This window comes from Calonectris borealis, chromosome 7, assembly GCF_964195595.1.
Source record: "Calonectris borealis chromosome 7, bCalBor7.hap1.2, whole genome shotgun sequence".
NCBI classification, from domain to species: domain Eukaryota; kingdom Metazoa; phylum Chordata; class Aves; order Procellariiformes; family Procellariidae; genus Calonectris; species Calonectris borealis.
The window spans coordinates 31,816,962-31,842,891 of record NC_134318.1 but is presented as its reverse complement, the minus strand read 5'-3'; the positions used below and the strand labels follow the sequence as shown (position 1 = coordinate 31,842,891).

General features: G+C 42.6%; 1 protein-coding gene across 1 annotated transcript in view; it reads left to right on the top strand.

Moving 5' to 3' along the window:
* The window catches only part of LOC142084374 (VPS10 domain-containing receptor SorCS1-like), a 309,600-nt gene extending 294,913 nt beyond the window's left edge, over positions 1-14,687 (top strand). The window contains exons 24-28 of the mRNA XM_075154993.1: positions 6,506-6,605; positions 11,409-11,514; positions 11,685-11,845; positions 13,189-13,307; positions 14,631-14,687. Coding sequence (XP_075011094.1) covers positions 6,506-6,605; positions 11,409-11,514; positions 11,685-11,845; positions 13,189-13,307; positions 14,631-14,687 — 543 coding nt within the window. The remainder of the gene's footprint in view (positions 1-6,505; positions 6,606-11,408; positions 11,515-11,684; positions 11,846-13,188; positions 13,308-14,630) is intronic.
* The last annotated feature ends 11,243 nt before the right edge of the window (positions 14,688-25,930 follow it).

The window sequence follows — 25,930 nt, the reverse complement described above, 5'->3', positions numbered from 1 at the left end:
CAACCCCAGTTCCCTCAGCTGCTCCTCATAAGGCTTGTGCTCCAGGCCCTTCATCAGCTTCGTTGCCCTTCTCTGGACACGCTCCAACACCTCCATGTCCTTCTTGTAGTGAGAGGCCCAAAACTGAAGACAGTATTCGAGGTGCGGCCTCACCAGTGCCGAGTACAGGGGCACGATCACCTCCCTGCTCCTGCTGGCCACACTATTTCTGATACAGGCCAGGATGCTGTTGGCCTTCTTGGCCACCTGAGCACACTGCCGGCTCATGTTCAGCGGGCTGTCAGCCAGCACCCCCAGGTCCTTTTCCTCTGGGCAGCTTTCCAGCCACTCTTCCCCAAGCCTGTAGCGTTGCCTGGGGTTGTTGTGGCCAAAGTGCAGGACCCGGCACTTGGCCTTGTTAAACCTCATACAGTTGGCCTTGGCCCATGGATCCAGCCTGTCCAGGTCCCTCTGCAGAGCCTTCCTACCCTCGAACAGATCAACGCTCCCACCCAACTTGGTGTCGTCTGCAAACTTACTGAGGGAGCACTTGATCCCCTCATCCAGATCGTTGATAAAGATATTGAACATTTATGCGTTTCACAAATTATCTTCTCTCCACATTGTTTGCTAGTGGAGGCTTTTTTTCAAACATAGCAAACGTGTATCCTGTTAGTCAAATGAGATGTAAGCAGAAGATACACAAGGATTCTAACGTGATGTTTTCATCTCAAGTAAAGGTTTCAGTGTTTTCATGCATTTCCCTTTAGTTCTCCATTTGCGTGCTTTTACCTGGCCTATTCAAAATAACCATAAAAGCAGAATGCAAAACAGATGTAGGAGCAACATAGCTAATGACATTTGAGGCCATTAATCTTTTCTCTGAAAAGAGCTATCAGCAGTGTAGCAAGCACGATGGAGTCTTTCACAAATGGCAACACCAGCTGGTTGGTAGCCAACAGTGCTCAACATGTTGCAGCTGTGGCCAGTATCCGTATCCAGCCAAAGAGATGGGAAATGACATGGATGACTGAATATCAAATGGGCAGTGATGAACTGAGGAGATGAAATACCTCTGGCAAATTTAACACTATGGAGAATGTCATTTACGAAGCCTGTATGTGTATATGTCTTAGGATTCTTTCCTTAAAGCAGATGTAGTTTTACTTCTGCTTCATTGTAGCTGATGGAGCTTCTATCTTTTTTTATGTGTTTTTTTTTTCACCCACCCTCCTAAGCTTTAGTGTTTTAGCATATTTACTTTCACTACTTTTCTTTCCTCTGATGTATTTCAGATGTGTCTGTCACCAAAATATTTTAGCAACAAGATCATGACAGTGAACACCTTCAAATCTTATAGAAAATGACACCAATCAGTCCTGGAAATTAAATCCCAGGAAAAGGGGTAAATCATCGAGTGTTTACTAGGAGAGATTTTTTTAACATCTGTACCTATGTATGCAGACAAAGTCTTCCACTGGGTGCTTAGGGAAGATTGGGCCAGTATTTAAGAAGTAAAGGCAGGTGGGGAGAGAATGGAATAATATGAACCAGAAGACCTTGTACCAAGGGCTTTTTTCCTTAGCCAGCTTTTCTTGATCAGCTGCTTTTGTGCTGTAGGAGAGGCTGTCTATATATCTTGCCTTAATATCTTTGAGTTAACTCCTGCTATGTGACTATCAGCCCTCTTGCCTTCTCATCTTTTGCTTGGTGTACAGACCAGCCCTTGATTCTCAAGCCAGTGGATCCTGGCTTTTATGTCCAGGTTCTCTCTGGGTTCTATCTGCTGGTCAGTTCTTGTCCCAGAGTAACCACAGAAATGTCCTCTGCCTTGTGCTCTCACGGTATCACTGGATACTAACAGCAGCTTGAATTTAGCATCTTTCATTGAAAGATCTTAAGAAATTCCTGCTGGACCCTCTAAGTCAATGATTATGCTCTTTTCAGTGCTAAGACAAACAAGCTTTAGAGGCCTCATGTGAAGTAACCAAGATTATGCAGGGCGAGTGGCACAGTTTAAAGTAATGCACATTTGCCCTGACTCCTAATTCACTTTTGTAATGCTGGTTCAAGTTGCTTCCTACCAATCAATATGTATAATTCGTTCCTTAGTTGTTTATTGATTTACTCAATGAATTGAATAGAAGTGTAGCACTCATTAGTTGAGATCCTTACACAGTATCTATAAAATTATCTAGATTCTTAGCTAGTTACATACTGGCACAGTCGAGTCACATTCAATTAGTCTAAACCAATTTACACCAGAGGTTTCAAAATTCAATAAAGGTATGGGAAAATGCCCATCTGAGTGATAATTCTGTTTCTTGGTGCACATGGTTCTTTCACAGTCCTAATTCTGACAAAATGCTAAGAGAAGCCAAATTAATTTTTGTTTTGTTCCATTTTTAAATTGGAATATCTTTTTTTCCTTCACAAATTGTCTGTTATTATTATTCATTATGTGTCCTTTGATGAAAAATGATACATGAAGAATGGTTTCTATTACTGAATTATTTTTGCACATCATGCTTAATTCTGCAAATGAAGCAGATAAAGTCAATGAGGCTCAGTTAAGGACCAAAACTAATTCTGAAAGCTAATTATTTTCACAAGGGAGACTCTTGAAGACTATAAATTAGGAGGTTGCTATTCTAAGAAGTTTTGTCTTCAGCTAAGCTAGTTGCATCTCCAGGAGTGAGAAAGGAACAGGGACAGGCCTGAGGCCAACCTGTTCCCCAGCTGAAGGTCTAGTTGTTCAACTGGAGTTGCATAGCTATTTTTTAAACAGGCCAAAGTACTTTGATGCTTCCTTATCTGCTTTTTAAACAAAAATGCATCTATGGTACCACCTTGAATGCAGAAATAAAGGGAGGCACAAAACCCAAAATGTTTCCCATTGAAACCTTTTCATTACCTTGGTGACTAAGATCAGCCTTTGTGTGGAGATTTACTTCAAAGACACTTTATTAATGTTGTAAACAAATTATAGCAGTCAGAACCACTCCTAGGTTAAAGTCTGATAACCTGTGATCCACTGAGTTAGAAATAGACTTGAGAATAGAATAAGAAAGGCAGAAGAGCCACTTCTCCAATCTCAAAGTGAGTGTCCTGAGTGATCTGTGGTCCACAGATCCCCTTGGGACCATGTGAGGACCAGAAACATTGTCAGGTCCGACTTTGGAGAGCAGTGTCCAATCCCAATGTGAATTTGGCCCTTTAGCTGTGTGTACCCTGCTCATTGACCTCAAATACTGGCGTTTGTAAACCATTGTGTATAGTTTGTATTTCAGATAATTTTTAGAACTACAGAAATGCATTTTTCTTCCTCTTTCTATACTGTCTATATGTCTGTTTCGAAGAGAATCTGACTTTTCACGTAAAGAGAAATGAAAATATTGTACCAAGCAAGCACACATTTTAAAAACCTGTCTGAATGCATCTGTTCTTCCCTCAGAAGTGTGTGTCAGGAATCTCCAGAGCTGCCTGAGGAACGTAGATGTCTGATTCTCACAAGAACTTCTGGCGCTTTTGAAGGTTTTGAAGGCTGTTACTCATTTTTTGACTTGTTCAGATCCGTAAAGACCCAGGCAAAAAAGCTGCACCCAAAAAGCCACTGGGAGAGCATATAATTAATTGAGTCAAGGAAATATGCTGTATACTCTGAGCAGCATGAACAGTTGCTGCCTGTTTTGACACTTTGCATTTAGTCCTGGAACAGTGACGGCTATTTCAAGCTTCTGCTGAGATACTGATGGTTTCAGGCAGAAATCATTTTATTCTGAGTTGCATTTGTACAGGATGTAGTACAATGAGGTCCTCACTCTTGATCAAGTAATAATGCAATACAGTAATAATGAACTTCCATTGTGACTGTTTCTCTCTGCCTTTCTTCCTTTTTCTTACTACTTCGCTCTTACTGCCTCTTCCCTTTCTATTATTCCTTTTCATTGGCTCAACAGACAAGAATATGGTTGAGCTTTCTCTCACACGCTCAACTTGCCTGCTGGGAGGCTGCCACGGCACCTCTCAGCTGTAATGTCCCTGCTGGTGCTGTTGTTTTGCCCTCTTCACTCTGCACCGCAGGAGTCCTCAGGCAGGCCACGTGAGATCTCAGTGTTCCTTCATGTCACTGGTGCCCAACAAAGTCTCTGGTCCCTTCTCATGCTGACTTTCTCCTATTCTCCATTTCTTGCCCAAATCCTTGATGAAGCCATTCTTCAATACTAGATAGCAACATTTGCTAGCTGCATTCTCAGTTATACATCACATTAAGCCTCTTTTTGTATAGAAGGCATCATGTATGGTTTTTACCTCTACTGTTTCCCTGACCATTTTGTGCAGCTATGACAATGTGTTGAAGAGGAATGACACAATGTGGTTGGCTCTTTTCTTCAGTTTAGTGTCTTGTGGTTGCTTTTTTTCATAGGCTTAGCTGCTCCAGCAGCATCAGAATCTCAGAGCACAAAGGAAGATAATTCCTGTAGGGATATGGAGGAGAGTTGTTAGGTCGTGCTTGGGACTGGAAATGGCCAGGATGATATTTTTCCCATTATTTCCATGAGCCATTAATGTACCTTGTTTACAGCATATCGATCTGCATCTGTTGCTCCAGTTTTAGAGATGAAGCACTCTTTATAGTCATCAATCTTGGTTATTAATATGCTCAAATTTGCTTCCCAGGCTTTCTTCATGTACTGCACATCTTTGTGTCACCATCCATGCTGCTCTGAGCTCAGCAGATGGCTCTTTGTAAGCAGGTGGTATTTTTTCTTGCTATTGGAAGAAATATATTTACTGCTCATTCTGGCACCCGTGAAAAAATTGTAAACTTTAAAGAGATATATTTAAAAATATAAATAAAATGCCTGTAAGAGTTATTGCAAATTGATATTGGACCAAAGGCACCTATTCAAGTGATCAGCAGCCAGAAATGAAGTGTACAAGCCAAGAGTATTGAAAGAACCATTAAGAATGTTAAAAAAATAAAAGAGGAGAATAAATCTCATACTGTGATGAATGATAGCCAAGTAATATCTAATCATATCTGGGTAGCATTTACTGAAATAACTCAACCAGACAAAAATGAAGAACATGAAAAAGATGGTGTAAAAATTATTGGAATGTTCTTTTTTCTGACAATTTTTCATTAATCTTCAAGAAGGAATAAGGATTTATTTAAAACAAATTAAATTAAGTGGTAAGCACTAGAATACAGTTCCTCTTGATCTTGGTATGGCTATAAAAACACAACGTTCTCAGCAACTGCATGTTAAGGGTTGTGGGGTGGGGGGTTTTTTGCAGTTTTCCAACCACCTCTCCCTAATAAACCAACATGCAGAACAGTGGCTATGTTCAATTGGAGAATTGCTCACTGCTGTAAGAAAATGTGAAATACATGAAACACCTAGCAATTGAACATACAAAAGACACAACAAACTATCAACACCGTGTCTATAGGCTTCCATTCCTTGATTAATCTATCTGGATTTTTGCTTTTAATGGCAACATGCCTGGAACTTCTCGGATATAAGTAGAGTGATATGGAGAAAGTGGCTCTGTGCATATTGTGACAAACTGACTTAAAAAAAAGAATGTTTACCAACAGATTGGACCAAAGCTTGGCTTCTTCACTGTACAAATACCGATTTCGTGGGGTCTTATCTCAGCAAATGCTCATCTTTTCTGTTGTGTCCTTTGAGGAGGAATAGCCTGCTTCATTTCTGCTAGAGCTCTATTGTCATCAGAGTTATGGCAAGATAATCTAGTGATCTAAAAGCTCTGTGGAATGTCTCTCTCATGAAAGACAGAATATAGGAGCATATTCTCTCTGTGTGTAACCCATAAGAATAGATGGAACATGCATTTTGTATAAGCCACACTCTGTAGTCAGTAAACACTTTCAGATTCGAGCTGGTTCTGGTACGTACTTAAGGATCAGGGAGCAGCTGGCTTGAAACTCAGAGCTGGATGAAATCAAATTGGTTTTAGGACTTGAAATTTCAGTGCAAGCTGGGGTAAGGACTTAAACTATTCATTTTGATTCAGGTATATCACGTTATGAACATGCTTTAAGATCATAGAGCTGGCCACTAATGAGCAAGAAGTTATTTGTTATGAGCGAATGAGTGTTAACAATTGAAATGCTTCTCTTTGCTTGAGTAGTAAATGAAGTTCACTGATGTGCTGTTGCTGGCTGGTCCTGCAGACACTTGCACATGTGGTTGTAACGTTCCTTTGGGGCTCAATTCCCTTTTGCTGCTGGGCCATTCCTAAAGAGATATGACAGGGCAAGTTGTTGATATCAGTCATTGCTAACCATACACAAACCACTCTGGACATCGTACTGGCAGAAGTGTTCAGCTGCCACAAACCCTCTCTTTATAAGGTGATAAGAAATTGTGCTTGAAAAGTCTGGTGCGTCTGCAAAATCTTTGCTTTGCATGCAGCTCATTTCCTACCCACCCATTGGCAGTCTAAACCAATGATCGAGAAACAAACGCATTTCTTATTTTCTCCTTTTTTCCAGATTTCAGAAACACTGATCCAGAAACTGAACCAAAACCTGGTCCATTTTGAGTTGAAGCCAGGGGTTCGAATCCTTGTCCATGCTGCCCATTTAACAGCAGGTCAGTATCCTCTTTCTGTGTACACCCTCTCTGTTGCTCTGTAGCACAGCACGCAGTATATTCCTTGATGGTATTAGTGTGCTATCAGCTGTATTTTAAACACTTCTTATTTTTATGTCACAATAACAACTCACTGTATAGGCAGACATTAGAATGCCTGCTCCACCTCCCCTTTCTTTATCATGCCAAAAAGATATAGTGGCATGCCAAAAAGATATAGTGGCATTTGCATTTACAGTTTATCCTTTTGTTTACTTACATGCAAGAATTTGCTTTTGTTCTGGAAACGAAGTATAACTAGCAGTAGGAATGTGTACTTCGTGGCTGTCTCTGAAATATTCAGCAGCTAAGCAGCACCATGGCGTATTCAGCCTGGGTCACACAGCGCAAAGGTTACCAGCTAGCGTTGGATATATTGAGATATTCTAAAGTCAACAAATATTCAAAGCAACCAAGCACAGTTCAGAAGTTGTTCAACAGTCTGAAAAACTAGAATCAATTTACATATGCACACACACAAGATTAGGCAGTTTGGACTTTAACTAATCCTATCTCAAAATGAACCATCTCCAAAGTCCTGATATTTAATTATATGCGTCTCTGTGTATTCTGTATGCTAAACCCTCGTTTCACAGCACAGGCCCTATTTAGAGATGGGATGGACAAATCCGTGCTCAGGATTCTTAGGAATTCCTTTTCTCCAGGAGCTGCTGATAATTCTGATCAGTTGGTATCAGCTTCTATTGCTAGCTTGCAAACAAAAAGCCTCAGTTCACTTGTACCAGCTTTTCATGGTACGAACTGGTCTGCCCAAGCTGGCGTCAGTCCATGATTTGCCTTGTCCATAAAGGGAAGGAGAAAGAGACTATTAAGAAAGGGTGTAATGCAACTGCATTTAAATCCCCCCAGAAGAAAATATTAGTGTTTGCAATATTTCATTTTTTGTAAGCAGAACTTGCTAATATCTGCCCTGGGAATATTGCTGCATGTTTCTGCTTTCCATTAGCCGTGGAACAGATGATCAGATGCTTACTTTTAGACATTTTAGAACCAAAAGCATAAAAAAGCAGAGATACAGCACAGCTGATTAATCTCTACAGAAAAAAGAAAACCACAACAGCTTGAGAAGTTTAAGTTTGACTTTTTTTCTTTTGTAGATTGTAAAAAAAAAAAAAAAGGTAATAGACATATGACACAGAAGAATTGGATGACTTTACATTTAAGATTTAAATGAATATACATTTTACATAATAGTTGTTATAAGGGAAGCAATCCTTGGCCTGAATTTTCAACAAGGACCAGTGATACTATATGTACTTTCAGAAAATGCTCAGTGCCCATGTCAGGAAAGAGGCTATCTGAAAGCATCTTAATGTGAGCCTCAAATGTGGAGTTACCTGCAATTGCTCATAATTTTTGAATTTTTTTTCTGTGCATTTACTCTGCCAATGCATATGGCTGTTTTCCATTTTGGTCAATGTTCATTAAAGTCAAGATCAAATCCCAAATGAACGTTTAGAAATGACTCCTTTGGCCCTGAATATCCTGTAGGCCTTTTCTAATAAATTATAGTTAGAATCACATTAGATATTAGATATGGGAAAGGCTCAAGATTACCTCTTGCTACTCAAGGAACATTCCTGATTTCATGCAGTGAAACAGATGGCACTTCAAATCACATCTCCAGCCCTGCCTTTAATAGAAGATGAACCTGAATCCAAGTTTTGTGCTGTATGTAGGAGCCTCCTGCAGCTTCTTGGAGAGGAATTCTGGGCACCTCTGCAGGAGGGAGTGCACAGGGTCCCCAGCTACTCATCCATGCTCAGAGCTGGCTAAAAGCCAGGTAGCTCCAGTCCTGAAGCCAGATAGTTAGTGGAGGTACTGTAGCACTTTTCTGGGCTACTAAACGTTGTCTGCTGCCCTGCGTGAACCGAAGGCTGCTATCAGTGTGGCATACTGCCATGCTAAATAACGGTACGGCCTCTGGGCACGTGCTGGTCCATTTCTTGTTAGCTCAGGCTGAAGCAGAGGGTGCTCGGCTCAGACATGCTGTGTAAGTACATGATCTCTGTGCTCGCTGAAAATGCACATTTTTATTTGTATTTATGCACACACCAGGAACGAGTACTTTTTGTCCATAATAGATGCAGACACTCATTTGTCCTGCAAAGTGAGCTTTGTTGTACTTCTCTTCGAAGCCGCTGGTGAGATGTGAGTGATTGCTGTATCTGGCTTCACAGTGTCCTGTAGGAACCTACCGGATTTTGTTTCTTGCAGAAATATGGTTCAGTAAGAATGCAAAATGAGCCTGGACTGCCAAACTAGATATTAGAAAGCCAGAGAGCAGCCACTGTGAGGTCTTTGAGGGAATATGGCTCCTTATCAAGCTGCAGAGGTCATGACTCAGTTCCCTGTCTAAATAAAAGGCCCAATTTCATGACATCAAAACTTGGGAATAGTTTAGAATTTGACAAAATGCCAAAAGAGAGATTTACTTAGTGCTATTGTTTTGGTTGTCAAGGAAGAAGAAGAATTGTTCTTTGGAAATCCAAGTTTTTATAAAAAATTAAATAAAATAAAGCAGGGAAACCTGGAACACAAGCCAGCACCAGAAGCAGTCCCTAGAAAACAATCTAGGGGGATCCTCATGGCCCAGAGGTGCTGCACTGGTGTATGGTATCCCTTCTTTCCCAGCCTTTTCACTATGATTCTGTGTTGGACTCCGGGCTGTAGTTGACTGAACCACAAAGCTCAGCATGTGTTTGTGTAGGTGCATACGTATGTTCCCATGCCTCAGTGCACGTGTATGTTTCTCCCTGTGTGTGTGCCTGATCATGCACAGCAGAAATTTCTGCAGCAGAGGAGCTGCAGGGAACAAAAGTGCAGGTATCTAGACTAGCTTGGTGTGAATATTCAAGCAGAACATGTAGAAATGAGCCTCTGTGTGCATGTGTGTTGTATGTGAGCATGTGCATTCCCTGGACACAGAAGAATGACAGGTGTTGGGCTCAGCACATTTCACACCTCTATCTTCTTTGTTCAGGCCACACTGGATGAAGGATTAATTTATCACAATTAAAACAGATTGCAATCCATTCATCGTGTTCATTCCTTCTTCTCATGAAAGAAAAAATAAAATACTAGAATCATAGAAGCATAGAATCATTTAGGTTGGAAAAGACCTTTAAGATCATCAAGTCCATTAACCGTTAACCTAGCACTGCCAAGTCCACCACTAAACCACGTCCCTAAGCACCACATCTACACGTCTTTTAAATACCTCCAGGGATGGTGACTCAACCACTTCCCCGGGCAGCCTGTTCCAATGCTTGACAACCATTTTGGTGAAGAAATTTTTCCTAATATCCAATCTAAACCTCCCCTGGCGCAACTTGAGGCCATTTTCTCTTGTTCTATTGCTTGTTACTTGGGAGAAGAGACTGACACCCACCTCTTTTCAGGTAATTGTAGAGAGTGATAAAGTCTCCCCTGAGCCTCCTTTTCTCCAGGCTAAACTAATGTCCCCAACCTAACAGACAACAGCCTCAACTCTAAGGCAGAGTAAAATATGCCAATATTCCTTGCAAAGCAGTTAAATAGCTGTTTATTACCAGATTCTCACTGCAGCATCATAACAAGAACGTTTAGTGATGCTGAGCCTGAACCAGTCGAAGAGCCACTTTGTCATCCCACAGGAGTGCAGAGACCCACAAAATACAGATGCAAAGGGGACAGAGTGGAGATGCGTGAGGAATTCATAATAACGGATCATTTCATCCCATTGCCTCACCTTCCTGAAGATAGCCTGCTTGATGTTGGGAAGGAGAAGTTTTTTCACTTCTCCTCGTTAATTTTGGCTTTATCAGGCTGGGTGTGACAGCTGAAAATGTGTGTGCATGTGATGTGTGTGCCTGAGTAAGTATCTGCTTGCATGTGCATGTTGTCTTGTGTCTTCTGGCTCCGGTTTAAGATGGGTCTGTCCAGTGCATATGAAGAGGGGCAAGAGAAAGAGGATGTGTATGACAGTGGTTCAAATTAACTTTCAGTGCCTTGCAGAGGAAGGCGCTGCCTACGCCTTGTTCGTGTGTAATGCCAGATAGAGACAGTCAGTGAGGATGCAACTGCTGTGTGCGTTAGCTCTATGTAATGGCACAGCTACAGCTGCATGTCTGTCTACAGTATGTTTTATTAGCATCTGCATGAACAACTGAGACTACTGGAGCTATGTGTGTCCCTTTTTGGATGCTAGATGCCTTTCTGTTTGTGTGTGTGAATGATGGAAATTCTCTATTTAATACAATTTACTTTGTATTTCTGAAAGCCACGCTTCTGGCTGTTTTGTGTGGCCTTATTTTGCAAGGGACATGAAAGGGTGGTGAGCAAAACTCTGAGGAGAAGCACAGAGAGACTTTTTGTTTGATTAGGGTTGGTTTTGGTGTTTTTTTTTTTTCTTGAACTTGTGCACTCTCTTGCATGGAAGACTTGTGGGAGAGAGAGCAAGGCACCAGGGGAAAGAGAGTAGAGCACCACAAGGACATGGTTTAGTGGGCATGGTAGTGTTGGGTTGACAGTTGGACTCAATGATCTTAGAGATCTTTTCCAACCTTAATGATTCTATGATTCTAAGTGGTCTGAACCCAGCTTTCTTCCCAGGTGGATTAGAAAGGGAGAGAAGCCCTGGAGACATGTGGGCAGATGAGGCCTGCTACAAATGCAGTAAGGGGAGGATGATCTATGTTTCTGGAGGGAGCAACTTTCACTCCAGGCTGGGGATGGCTCTAACCTTCTTCCCCTCTCTTGCAGCTCCCCTGGTGGACCTCACTCCCAGTCACAGTGGTTCAGCTATGCTGATGCTCCTCTCTGTCGTTTTTGTGGGACTAGCCGTGTTTGTAATCTACAAATTCAAAAGGTATGACCCTCCCTGAGCCATTTCCTTCTCCCCGTTGCTGCCTTTCACTGAGGTGGGTTTTATTTTGCTGGGTTTTCTTTTTCGCAGTGATTTGTTTCTTGGTTTGTAAAAGCTGATACTACATCATCTGCCAGAGTACCCCACAATGATGGTTTCTGTTAATGTTTTAGGAAGATTCCTGGCCTTAATATATATGCACAGATGCAGAATGAAAAAGATCAAGAGATGGTCAGTCCAGTCAGTCAGAGGGAAAGCATACCTAATGTCCCTCAAAGTGAGCTGATGAGCCCTGAGCAACTAGTAGATGAGAAGTTGGAAGTCCAGCCCATAGGTAAATAACTTGCAGCATCCCGCAGCTGGTCAGACTCTGACTTATAATTGGCTAACCCTTTTCTCAGCCTCCCCCCTTCCCCTATTCCTGCACACTCCTCCTCCCATCCTCTTCTGCTGCAGCATTAGTTTTGCTCCAGAAAACCTTGCTAACTCTTCCCTCTCCCTCACTGCCATATGGTGAAAAGGAGGGGAACAACTTTAGGCTTTTTCTCTCTCCTAGTTGCTCTATGTAGAATCCCCTCCCCTTCTCAAAAATCCTGCCAGCACTTAACTTGCGCTATAAGGCAATTTAATTTATTTTGCTGGGGCTGATATAATTGCGGGGCTAAACCCCACGTCCAGGACAACTTCAGCCACCCTCACCTGGAACATGGAGGTGAGCAGGTGATTCGGTAAGTCAGATCTAAAAGCTAAATATTTGTTGATGTTTTGACTACTGTGGCCTTTGTGCTGTGCCAGACCTTGTTGCCAACAGCAATGTTAGCCTGGTTGATTCCCAGGGAAATCGAGAAAAACCTGGGATCCCATCATTGGACAGCTGATTGCCTCAGGCTGATTTCTCCCACAGGCCTCTGTGGTTGAAAATTTGCAAAGCAGGCTTTCATAGGACCTAAAGTGAATAGACTTGAAGTGGGCATACTGGGATCGGTCACACATTTGTTCATGCTTATGTGTTTTCTGTCACCCTGACTACAGTAAAAGTGTTGGGACGGAGCAGGGAGGTGTCAGCCTGGGGACATGTTCTGCTAAAGCCAGCATTGCTTGGGCATTGCTCAGGCATTGCTCAGCTTCACTTGTGAGGTGACAATTCTGCAGGCCCAGACCAGAGGTACAGCACAGGACCTCTGCAAGTAAGGACATGGACCTATTTTAGAGGAATTAAAGTTTATAGCTGTTTTGACTTAGACAGGAGTGAAGCATAGTTGTAACTGAGATCCCTTATTTGCACAATTTCATCAGCTTAGCCAAACCTTAAATCCCACCGGAGGATGTCCCTAAAATGTATGGGAATGTTTGCTAAAGCAGGCTTGGAGTCACAGCCACTGCAGAGAGGGAGCAAGGGGAAGGGCAATTAAAGGAGGGAATGTGATGTGCTAAGATTGTGGCCTGTGAAACAACCTGGGAGGAAAAAGAAGAAAGTCTCTTGATGAAACTGATGTCTAAGCTGGAAGCCCCACTGCAATCAATACTGATCTCTCCTCATCTGTTCACTAAGGAGAGATCTGGTAGCTATTAAAAGCTTTTAAGCAGCTATTAATCACCAGACCTGGACATCCCTGCTTAGCAGAACACAGGATGGAGTGAGGGGACCAACCTTCCCATGTGGTGTTCCCCATACAGAGCAACCCCAGGCCACAGTCCAGAACCCAAGGAAAGGAAATGCAACCAAGGTAGTCTGGACAGAGGACTTCCAAAAGGCTTGTGGATCACCAAGAGGTTTCAAGCCAAGACCCGGAGCGGTGGGTCCTAAACTTTAACAATTCTTTTTTTCATTTGTTTTTTTTTTTTTTTTCTTTTTCCCCCAGAAGCCTCCAAGGCAAAATTGATGTAAGATGCTAAGGGAGAAACACCCAATTTCAGGTCAGGAACTCTCTTTCTAGAGTTAGATGGGCTTTGAGCTTCCCCTTTCTAAAAGAATGTAATGACCTTGGTTCCTGCCGTTCCAGGGGTAGGGAAACACATGTTTTCACAGGTCACTCAGGCTGAAGCGGCAAGACTCAGTCACCTACTAGCTCTGTCCAAGGTACCGTCAAAACTGCTCTTGCTGGTGTTGGAAACTAAACCCTTGAAGCCTCAAGGATAAGAGTAGTCAAAAACCAATTTTGGGGGTAGGTTTTCATTTGGTGCAACTACAGCATTTCTGGCTTTCTACAATAGCCAGCATTTTGTGTGTTTCTCAGCTGTGCTACTGGACACTGTATTGAACCAGAAATTGGCCTTTTATAATCCTTGGTTTGCACCTGTAACTGCACTAGTGAGCATAAAAGGGAAATGTGTGGGATACATAGACTCAATTCTCTATCAAAAGGAATCAGTCCAACAAACTTTCTAAGTGTTTTTCTATCCTGTCAGTAAGAAGAATGAGGAAACTGAATCAGAGCTCGTTGACAAAATGAAAAGGTCTGGACCTAGGAGTGAACAGAATAGAAAGTGCAAAGGCTCTTCACTCTCCTATACAACCACCTCATCTGTTTCTGGAAATCAGCAATTTCTTTTTTGATGAGTTTTCTTTCTTTTGGGAAAACAAAGCAAGACTGTAATTGGGTGTTTCTCTTTTGTATGCTTGTTCAGAAGCCAGGTTTTTTCAACCCCTTTGATTCAGGGATCCTTCCTTGGAGGAATCTGAATGAATGTCCCTGGATCATTTAATTTTCTCTCCGATCTCTGGCAGCAAAAAAACACAGTTCCAATTTTCTGGATGTGAGTGGTTTAGGCTCTTCTTTTGCAAATGCGAAGTTTAAGGTTATTTATGAAATCTCCAACACCTTATCATTGCAAATTAGTTACACATTTCCTCTGAGGACCTCAACCCCTCCTTCCCTCCACCCTTCTGCTCTGGCCTCTCCCTCTTCTGTTCAACATGGGTGAGTCATCTTCATTAGCAAAAGAACAGGACATCACCTTCAGTGTTTTGAATGACAAGAAAACATTTCTGGGAAGAATGTGTCAGTCTGGAACAGTTGAATCCCAAAGGCCAGCAAGGTGATACCTTCAAACATCTTCCTTGGCTAAATGCACTTGTTATTTACTGACTCTTTTATTTTGTTCTTTCTTTGCCACAGGAAGTATTTCCACAGCTGCTGAGCCCCAGAGCACAAAAGAAATCCCTACCTATGTAAATGGTTGAATTGAGGACACGGATATATATCTATATCTAAAAAAAGAGGAGAGCTCACTGCATTTGGACTTTTTAATTCTTCAGATGACAAAGGGTTTTTAGCTTTAAGCCTGTGCATGTGGACATTATACTGAGACCATAGTGGAACTGCATTGTACAGGTGTTCAATTTTAGTGGGGGGTGGGGGGAGAGGAACTGGTACCACTATTCACTCCTGCGGCCCTTCCCCTCACCCCTCCACTCTCTCTTTTTCTGATCTGTCTCTAATTTGTAGAAAATTCATAATGATATAGGCCAAGAATATGCATGGGGGTCTCTTCTTTAGGGAGGGGGGTGATGGGGGGGGGAAGGTCTGGGGGAGGCGGGAGGGGGCATTTAGGGTTCTTGGCTTTAGATTTAACTGCTCTTTTAGCACTTTGGGCTGCGGGAGGGCTAGCCGCCCCAGCAGACTTTCATAGGACACACAAAAATCACACTGGAGTTTAAAGGCACTGAAAATATTCTTGGTCAGTCTGGTTTATGACTTTGTTTGGACTCTGCCCTTCGTTCCTCTAGCTGCAGCTGCTGCCTGTGCCCCACGGCTGCGAGGAGGCTGAATGCGAGTGTGGGCGATCCCAACCTCAAGGCCAGGCTCTTTCTTAAACAGCCTTCTTTTTTAGCCTACTCACACCAAGGCACCCCACTGATAGCACTGTTGAAAGATAACTTTTTGCCTCCTAACCTTGAATGGAACAGAACTAGCATGCATTACAGGCAGGGAGATCTGTCCATACTGCACTTGTAGGAGGTTATTGCCAGCATGAACTTACACTGTACTTTGTACCAGCCTTACAACTTCAATTTTGGCTAGGAGAAAGCCCTAGTAACACCCTCAGCTGCATTTAGTGCTCATGTTTGGATTTGTCTGGGGAAGTCCCAGGAGATCTCTGCCTTTTGGGAGTCACCCCAAGGCCTGTCAATTTTTTGAAAGACACCTTGTCCATAGAATAGGGAGCAGGGAAAGGTCTATAGGCAGTTTTCTGTGGCCTTCTTGGCAATCTCCCCTTGGTTGCAGATCCGCAAACTCCTGTCATTCTGGGCAGAGGAGGGAGAATAAAGGAGGATTTGGCCTGAGATTGTTGCCATGCATTTTGAGCCCCAGCACCACAGGACCACTCTTGTACAAGATTTGATTTCTTACCAATAACATAAGCTTGTATCTTACACTGCAAGTAGAAATGAGGCTGCAGGACATGTTCACATAGACTATGCAAGCGAGCAGCAGGAAAGTAGGCTTAGCATACCTCGAACAAGTCCTCCCAAGACACTGGATGTCTGGCTGAAGTCTAACCCGTGGTCATCACAGCTGTTGATTTCCAGCCCAACTCAGGTAAACCTAGCACCAGGATTTTGGTTTGAAGTGCGAAGAGAGAAAGACAGTAACCAATGTACACTTACTTAACTATGTTAGGTGAAGGCAAGTAGAGGCCAGTTCATAATCACACTTAGGAGGCACCCTGATTCCTGACATGAGAGGGTTTTGTTCAATAGACATTGCGCACAGCAACCTGAGTCAAAAAACAGGAGAAAGCAGCGTTGTTGCCATTGCCCAGAGTCCTGGGGCTGGGATTTGGTGGTGGTTGTGGGTTTGAATTTTTCTGTCACAAACTGGGCACAAGCCCAAATCAACCTACTTGCAAAAAGAAGTGATACCAAGTATAAGAAAATTAGACCTGTAGTAGTTAAAGGATAATCACAGTAGAGAATCCTCTGCCTCTTTCTGTAGTTTCTCTGAAGACAGGTAGAAACACAGCAGTTTGTATGGCTTTGCTATTGTCTTTGCAACTACAGCTTTAAGAAAGATGGGAAAGTTTTGGCAGCAACTGTATAATATTCCCCACTGAAGTCCAACATTAGCCAACTTATTTTTATAGTAAGCCGATCAAAAAGTTTTCTTATAGTGTTGGAACTATTTCTAATTTTAAAATTACTTTTTTTGATGTACTTTTTCATCTTCGTTTTCCCTTTCGTTAAATACAATGTAGCGTAATGTATAATTGCTATTGTTTATTGCTTTTACAGTCATATTTATTAAACAGATTATGTCTCTAAATGAAGGCCATTGTTTTTGTTGCTCATTTTAGCTCTCTGTCCCTGACTGGGATCACTAATGACATTAAAACAGTAGGAAGATGATAACTTCAAAAAGAAAGGGGCGTTCAGTAGAAGTGGGAGAGGGTGGTGACAGTATGCTTCTGAAAATATAGTTCCTAGAAGCAAGATGCTAATATGAAGGTAACTTTCTCAGACCTCAGTCAAAGTGCTTTATAAAGTGAAGCTTGATACTATTATCTCCATTTTACAGATGGGGAAGCTGAGGGATGCGAGGTGCAATGCTGTTTTTCTGGTTTCCAACCAGTCAATGGCAGAGCTCTGAGCAGCTCCCTGGAACTCCAGCTCCATTCCCTGCTCATGGTTATCTCTCCCCATACACACTCACTATTAAAGGTTCCTTTAAAATGTCTTTTTTGACTACCCTTTTGCCAACATTGATGAAGGAAGGTTTAAAAGATTTGCATTACTGATTGATCAGGTTTTACCTGTGAAGAAAATGAAGCATAGGAAGTTTCTGTCAGCTTGCCAGATGACAGTGGATGCATATTGCTGAGAAAAAGAAAGAAAACATAGCTTCTCTGCTTTTCAAATCAGGATGCAACCACCAGATCATTCTGCCTCTTATAACTGGCTCCTGGTTCTGCTCTCTAGCCTTTTTTGTACCCCTGGCATAAGAATTTATATACGCACATAAATAGTCAAAGATCTGGGCTTCAGGCATCGTCAACAACCAAGGTTGCGGTATCGCGTGTCAAGTCCAGGAAGGATGGGTTTGCTTGTTGGAGGAGTGTGTAGTTTTCACATCCTGGGCAAACCCCAGTATAATTACAATTACCAGCCTAAAGTATTAAAGCAGACACTGCAACCTTTCTTCACCTTTCATTCAGGCTTAATGAACGGCGCAGCCATGGCCATAGTGCAGATGACTCAGAGACGTGTGTGTAAACGTAATCTGCTTTTATAGTTTAAGTGCCCACCTGAATTAGCAGGCATCTGTTCCGGCCATAAACAGTAAGTCTGTTTTTGGCAAGCATCTCTAAAGCATTTTCAGATCGTTCCCTTCAGCTTGTGTGTGTCCTGAGGCAGAGACTGATTGTTATTTGAAGTTGTTGTTTTCTGGTTTGTATAACAACACAGTGATGCACTGCTAATGGCTGAACACTGAGACAATAAACAAAGAATATACCAAAGACTTATAAAATCCAATATGAATTTTCTCTGAGGATATTATTGTACCTTGAGAGAATAAAAAAGTTTATTATCCTTTGTCAGAGAGAGCAGGAAGTAAAAATATGGTTAAAAACTCAAATAAAATATTTTCTTAATTTGATGTTGATTCTCTACCATCATCTTAACTGCCAGAACATAGACATATGGATGGGATAGACATATTGGCTTCAGAGGGATTTATGTTTCTCTACCTAGCAGCACATTTAGGCTAAGATGCTGGATTGTCTTTCCTGGAAATCAGTAGGTGTTGGTGTTTAAATACTTTTGAGGATCTGGGCCAAAACAATTAATGTTAATATGTGGCTATGTTTAATTGCTTAAACTTTTGCTGGAAAGCCAGACTCTTAAAGCACTGGCTGAAATGCTTATGCAAATGAAGCAGGAATTTCCAGTGACCCTAAATGAACCCTGTCTTGGTCCTGTCAACTTCTGCTGAGAATTTCTGACAATTGCATTTAGTCTGGTACCTAGAGCTGATAACAAGGGATTAGTATTTTATCTGTGTGCTGTCATCTCTCATTGAATGCATGGAAAGTTTCCTTGCCACATTATGTCTCTAGGTACATTCAGTGTTTTGAACATTACCCCTGGTTGCAGAGCTACCATGTTCATGACATTAAAAAAGAAAACTATTTTCCTTCAGTTAATGAGTTGCTGTCCTTGCGTTTCTCCATGAAACAGAATAGTAAAATGTGAATAAATAATACTTGAGCTAGAACAGATCCTTTTAGATTAGAGTGTTGATATGATCCTGGCCATAATACCCAGAAGAAAAGACTGAAGTCAAATTGTTTTCTGACTGATGAGATCAAAGTGCTATCATGTACCAGGTCATCAGCCTAAGAGACATGTTTCATCTGCAGTTTTAACTTCAGCTTTTTCTTTTCCCTTATTTCCTACTGGGGAATATGGCTATCTATTACTGTTCACTGTGCTGGAAGCGGGACCTAGAGGAAATCTGTGTTGTTATGTGTTTCTCAATGTGAGAATTTCAAGATGTCTTCCTTGTTGTTTGCATTGTGGTACAGCCACCCCAGTGCTAGGTGCTGTAGGCACAAAGGCGGTAGAAGTGGCATTGTAACTGGATAAAATGAACAAAATAAGGGAACAAGTTTTCTCACCTCTGTATTGCAGATTGAGTCTCACATTGTAATCTTGGGTCATTTTGACAAGTGGACCTTAACCAGACCTTCTCTAAATGAAAAAAATCTCAGCACTGTGTATGAGAGCTCTGAATGAGCCCAACATTTAAATAAGCCCAACATCTGAACAGCCCAACTCAATATAGGATTAATGACTTGAGTCCTCAGAGGTACAGAGATGCATAGGAGACCAGCCTAGGGCAGTAGCTCCATGCTGTTCTGTCTGTGCAAAGACTTGCTTTCTGCTGGGATAAGTTAGAGAGATTTGAAGTTTGTGCTAATTTATGTTTTGTTTTCTCTAGAGAGAGTAGCATGACTAAAATACATCCAGTCAAATATCTAACCTTGACTCTAAGTGCTTAGAGAGTAGGGCCATGCTTGGGTTTGTATAATGAACTCCCACGAAGCTGTAACAGCCCAGCCATGTGTAAGCAGAGTAGGAGCCAGACAGCTGTTGGATTTCCTCAACGTCTCTGAGGCTGTAGCACATCCAGCTGTTGTGGACACAAGTATCTCTAACAGTAGCCAGGATATTGCTTATGCTGTGCTTCATATTCAAATTAATTGTATAGAAGGATCCCAACCAGAATCATTAGTCTGACATGCACCAAACTGCAGAGAAAATAAGCTACAATCCCAAAGTTTTGTAGTTCTTACAATCTTTTATGGAGAAGCCCTGAGAGACAAAGGTGCAAGAGAAGGAATGTAGCAAAGCTGTGAGAGGAGAGTCATGACTGCCTGCCTTTGGTACAACATAGATGCAAGAAAAACCCCTCCCTTTTTGTAACAAAATCCTCCTCCAGCCTTCCCTAGACAAAGTTGGATATGGTGGTGTTTCTGGGACGGCAGCTACCCTGGCAAATAATTGCTCCCTAGCCCAAAAGCATGGGCCGCTCGTCCCACGGACCATGTCATTCCTTATCGTGCCCCCCAGAGGCAGCTGTAGGGTAGAGCTCTGCAACGCTAATTGGACTGACAGCTGCCTCCGCTCTTGCTGCTTGCTGCAAAAAGATGAATAATGCATGCAGCACATTTAAATGTAGTGTTAAAAAGTGCTTTAAGGGGAAACCCTTCGATTATTAACCCTGCCTGCAGGAGAGGAACATCCTTATTCTGTCACTGCGGAGAAATCCTGAACTGAGGGGCTGAACCCTTATCTCCACACCAGAAGGGTCTGGGGTGCAGCGTGTCTCCATCTCTCCGCATGTGCAGGGCACTCCAGACTGAGAGTCCCTCCTGGGTCTAAGGCAGTCTCAGTGCAGAGTCCTGCTCTTGGCATTTTGGCTGAAGCTGGAAACCTTCCTTAACCTCTGTAGCAGATACGGATATTACATGGGCCGCCTGTTCTAAGTGATTCCTGCCTGATGTCACCTCAGGTGAGTGGATGAGACTCAGCGCTGTAGAGAAGTGGATGCTGTACATCATGTGGAATATTTACACCAGATGTTTCACAACAAATAACTTTTTTTCCCACTTCCCACGCTTGCCTAGTCCCACCCAGGGAGTGCAAGATTCAAAACACTGTAATCCTCCTTCCTGCTCCCCTGAAGCTACAACATGCCTCAGAGACCTGAGGTTTCTTCTCTTCCTTCTACGGCCTTATGTGCCAGGTGAAGCTGTTTGGTCTGAGCTGCAATCCCCTAACCAGAGGCACCTCTGTTTGTCTCTGGAAAGAGCTTGCTCAAGAGAAGCGCTTCTCCCCAGAAGAAACACTAACAAATGTAAAACCAAAATCCTTCTTCAGACCCTGCTGCAGAGCCACAGGACTGGAGAGACTGACCTCTGAGACACTGCTTTCTTAAACAAAATCATGGAGTAGGTTTTCCCCTGCTGCCACGTTGGTTTGTGTAGATAAAAGTGTTTTCCACTACAGATGAACTTGCAGGAGTATCGTTTGGTTAATTATTTATGTTCCGTTAGTGACTAGAGGCCCTGGCACTCTTAACTGTCACAGGATGAAAGACAACTTGTATCCAACTTGAATTTGCAGTTCAGGGAGGAAATTTTCAAAGCCACAGAAAGTAGTTTGTTTACACTTTGAAAAACATTTCCTTAATGGACAAGAGAGAGTCCCTTCCTGAGTCCAGAAACTTTTTTTCCTCACTTGCAGTCCTAAAATATAGCAGTCGGGTTATTAATCTCACTTTTAGCTAAGCCTGAACCAGGGTCAGAGCCAGCGTACCCATCTGAGCTGGGATGTAGGATGTGGCTGCAGAGGAAAGCTAGGCTGCCAACAATGCCCCATCAGAAAGGCTGACCTGACCATCCACGTGGACTCATTTTTCATTATTGGATTTTTTTTTTTCCCATGTCTTCATGCCGTGTTGACCTGAAAACTTACTGCGTTGCCTGCTGCTGCGGGCCTTCCTCTCGTTTCATGAGGGTACCCAAAGATTTAGCCCACAGCCTTCAGCCAAAACAGAAGCACTTATTTCCTTTACAGTGGTTTTTTAAGGTTCCTCAGGCCTTTGATACAGTAACAAGAAGAGCTCATTTCTTCTAAGGCACAATCAGGGTTAACTTCAGGGAAAAATAAACACCAGGGTTTTTTCAGCAACACTTTGTTGCTGAAACTCCTCAAGCGCTCAGTGTATGTTATGATATAGGAGGACTACATTTAGCAGCTCTTAACAAAAATGAAATTATGATCCCTCCCCAGCAATCTATTTTGCTTTCCTGTTAATCTAAATGTTTTTATTAATTAAAAGCAATTACTCTTTTCTGTGTAATTATTGCACAGTTTTTTCCTAATTTCAAGAATGTTCTGGTTTCAGGGAGAAGAAATTTACCTTCAATCCTTAGTTTTGCTTGAACTTTTCCTTCATCTATATAATATTTCTCCTAATTATCCTTTTTAATTGAGAGGATAATGCAGAAGGCAGCCAACATTATTTTGTTGAATTGTTTGAACTAGATTCTAAAAATAGATTCTTGTATTGGCTCCCTTTTGAAATTCTGATTTCCACATTGTGCATAGCAGGATACTAATGTGCATTTTTCCAAAACTTGCAGAAAAAGAATGCCCCAACTCTTGAGAAACAAACAGATAACAAGGAGAAACGATGAGTATTTCTAGCTCTGGAGATGGATCCCATTTTCAGATCTTACTATCTTTGGCCTAGTATTCATGAAAAATAATGCACAAATTAAATGATAGTGAAGCTAGGAATGAGCAGCTGGGGAAATAATAGTAACAAAAAGCTCTCTTTTTTTTCTCCTTTTTCCTTTTTATTAGATGATGCCTGAAAGAGCATTAACATCATGTCTACAGAGAATCTCCACCAGCTATCTACAGACACCTGCTAGCTGGATTACCTCGACACTAGCTAGCCTTTGATTTTGGCATCTTTGAATATCTGAGTGGTTTTCCAATGGACTGTAAAGCGTACAGTTAAAAGGAGACTTTTAGAAGCATACAGAGGACCCCTTGTGTGAAGTCTAGTCATATTTTTCAAAGAACTAAAAAGGCTTTCTTTATCTTGAAGAACAGATGAATTTAAAAGATTTGTTATAAGCCCAGCCTTGAGAGATCATCAGAGTTGTCAAGGCCTATTGTCATGCAGAATTTGGCAACAGATCTGAAAGATGAAAGTATTTACCTTGTAAACATTTCCACTCGCATGGACTTATTATCTTATTTACAACTTGATCCTGAGTGCTTGAACCCAGAATGAAAAAACTGTTGGAATAAACTTCTCAAGTGCTGCACGATGTTGGCATACATAGGCCTCTGCAGAAACAAAGAAAGGAAGGGGACTCCAGGGCAAGAGAATGTCCTGGGAGCTGCCGTTCCCTCCTGTAATCCACAGGAATCCCTCTCCTCATCGTCTTGCCAGGTTTTGCTCTGATACCATGGGCTGAGATGGCAGGGAACCTGATGTGGTAGTTTATGTGATCCCTTCCCATCCTATACTCCTATGCTATCTTCTCCAGCCTCCTTTGTCACAGGCATCGTAGCTGAGCAATTCTCAGGTGGGAGAGGAGCGAAAGGGAGGGAATGGCGAGACGTGGCAAGGGTAGAGAGATTTGTAGCAGAGTTGTATTTCTGTGTGAAACTTTTCAGCATTCCCTCAGTCTCAGCATCGGCAGCTACATCGATAGGTAGCTTTGGGAAGGACCCGTGCCATTTTAGATAACCATTGCAGTGAAGCAAACCTTCAGCTAAGGTAAGATGGTGAAGGCAGTGAATCGTACGGAGAACTGCACCAGGTCCAGCTGAGGAAGTTGAGGCACGCAGCTGAAATGGTTCTCAGGAAAGCTCCTTCAGCCAGGAAGAGGCAGAGGTGCACTCCCTGTTAGAAGTGCTGCCTGGAGTTTAACACCCCTTGTTCACCTACCAGAAACCCTATCAGCTAATAAATTGTGTCAGTAATTTCTCATACTGCTACGAAGTCTTCTCCACAAAGCTGTTCCCAAAGGCTCCTGCTGAGAAGACTCCTCCCCTGTCTTTCCAAGCTGACCCTCATTTATTGCTGATTAATTGCTAAGACAGCAACACTGAGGAGTGTAATGCCAAACCCCCTCCATATACGTTGGAAATACCTTATTGCTGTGGTTTTAACACCAGATATCTTATTTTTTCAAAAATGAAGTGACATTGGAGAAAGCTAAATGAACCCCCAAACAATCTGTCACATTCTTTTCTTAGAAATATTACTATTTTATTGAGAAATCAGAAATTGTATCTTTTCATAAAACAGTTCCCTTTTTTTTTCCTCCTAAGACAGCATCTTGAAGCCTTTTAGAAGACACTTACAACAAGGAGGAAAAATAAAAGACCAGTTCCCTTTACCAGAAAATTTTACTGATGAAGATTGCCAGACTGCCTCCCCTTCTGAATCTTGTCCTATCCTAAAACACCAGCATATTAGCAGTTTGTAGATTTTGAGAGAAGTAATACCATCACTATCAATAATATGTATAAATGCAGCCGGAAGGTTCCTCCAAGAAAATAACTCTGTGAACACTGAGGATGATTATTAGCAATTTTTTTGTTTGTTTGATTGGAGTTTTCAGTTGTCGCAAACGTGGTCATGATTATCATATTAACCAGCAGACTCGTTAACAAACCTGCAGATTACTACTGGATTGAAGTTAGTAAAGAATCCCATTCTTAATTAAATTCCCTAGAATATTTCCTTAGCCTGAAGACTCATAAGTAGATCTTGTTTTTAAAATCCCTTTCAGCCAAATAACCACTTAACTAATTTCAAATTAAATATCTTAGTCAGGATTTGAAATTACTCAGTCTTCTCAGGGAATTGTATTTGAATATTATTATAATATCATCTAGGGAAATGTTTTTTTCCCAGCAATGAAAAGAAAAAAAAAGTAAATAAAACATTCTTTTAAATGGGATTTTAATTTATTTTTCTGAAAGTCAATTCAGCACTTGGCCACCTTGGAAACCAGCATCCTTCATTTACCCACAGACTGTAAGCACTGGAAGCCATTGTGCAGCGGGGTAGCTATGACTTAGTCGCCATCACGGAAACGTGGTGGGATGAGTCGCACGATTGGAGTGCTGCAATGGACAGCTATAAGCTTTTCAGAAGGAACAGGCGAGGAAGGAGAGGCGGTGGAGTAGCCCTGTATGTTAGGGAATGCTTCGACTGTCTAGAGCTCGATGATAGTGATGACGAGGTCGAGTGCTTGTGGGTAAGGATGAGGGGGAAGGCCAACAAGGCAGATATCCTGCTGGGGGTCTGTTATAGACCACCTGGCCAGGAAGAGGAGGCAGACGAAATATTCTACCAGAGGCTGGCAGAAGTCTCCCAGTCGCTAGCCCTTGTTCTTGTGGGGGACTTCAACTTTCCGGATGTCTGCTGGAAATACCACACGGCAGAGAGGAAACAGTCGAGGAGGTTCCTGGAGTGTGTGGAGGATAACTTCCTGACGCAGCTGGTAAGCGAGCCCACCAGGGGAGATGCCTCGCTTGACCTGCTGTTCACGAACAGAGAAGGGCTGGTGGGAGATGTGGTGGTCGGAGGTCGGCTTGGGCTTAGCGACCATGAAATGGTAGAATTCTCGATACTTGGTGAAGTAAAGAGGGGGGCCAGCAAAACCGCTACCATGGACTTCCGGCGGGCGGACTTTGGCCTGCTCAGGACACTGGTCGAGAGGATCCCTTGGGAGACGGTCCTGAAGGGCAAAGGGGTCCAGGAAGGCTGGACGTTCTTCAAGAAGGAAGTCTTAAAGGCGCAGGAGCGGGCTGTCCCCATGTGCCGCAAGAAGTGCGGGCGGGGAAGGCGACCGGCCTGGCTGAACGGGGAGCTCTGGCTGGGACTCAGGGAAAAAAGGAGAGTTTATCACTTGTGGAGGAAGGGTCAGGCAACTCAGGAAGAGTACAGGGATCGCGTTAGGTCGTGCAGAGAGGAAATTAGAAAGGCAAAAGCCCAGCTAGAACTCCACCTGGCCACTGTCGTGAGAGACAACAAAAAATGCTTTTATAAGTATGTTAATGACAAAAGGAGAGCCAAGGAGAATCTCCATCCTCTATTGGATGCGGGGGGGAACGTTGTCACCAAGGACGAGGAAAAGGCTGAGGTACTCAACGCCTTCTTTGCCTCAGTCTTTAGTAGTCAGAGCAGTTATCCTCAGGGTACTCAGCCCCCTGAGCTGGAAGACAGGGACGACAAGCAGGATAAACCCCCCATAATTCAAGAGGATGAAGTTCATGACCTGCTATGCCACCTGGATGTTCACAAGTCTATGGGGCCGGATGGGATCCACCCGAGGGTTCTGAGGGAGCTGGCGGAGGAGCTTGCCGAGCCGCTCT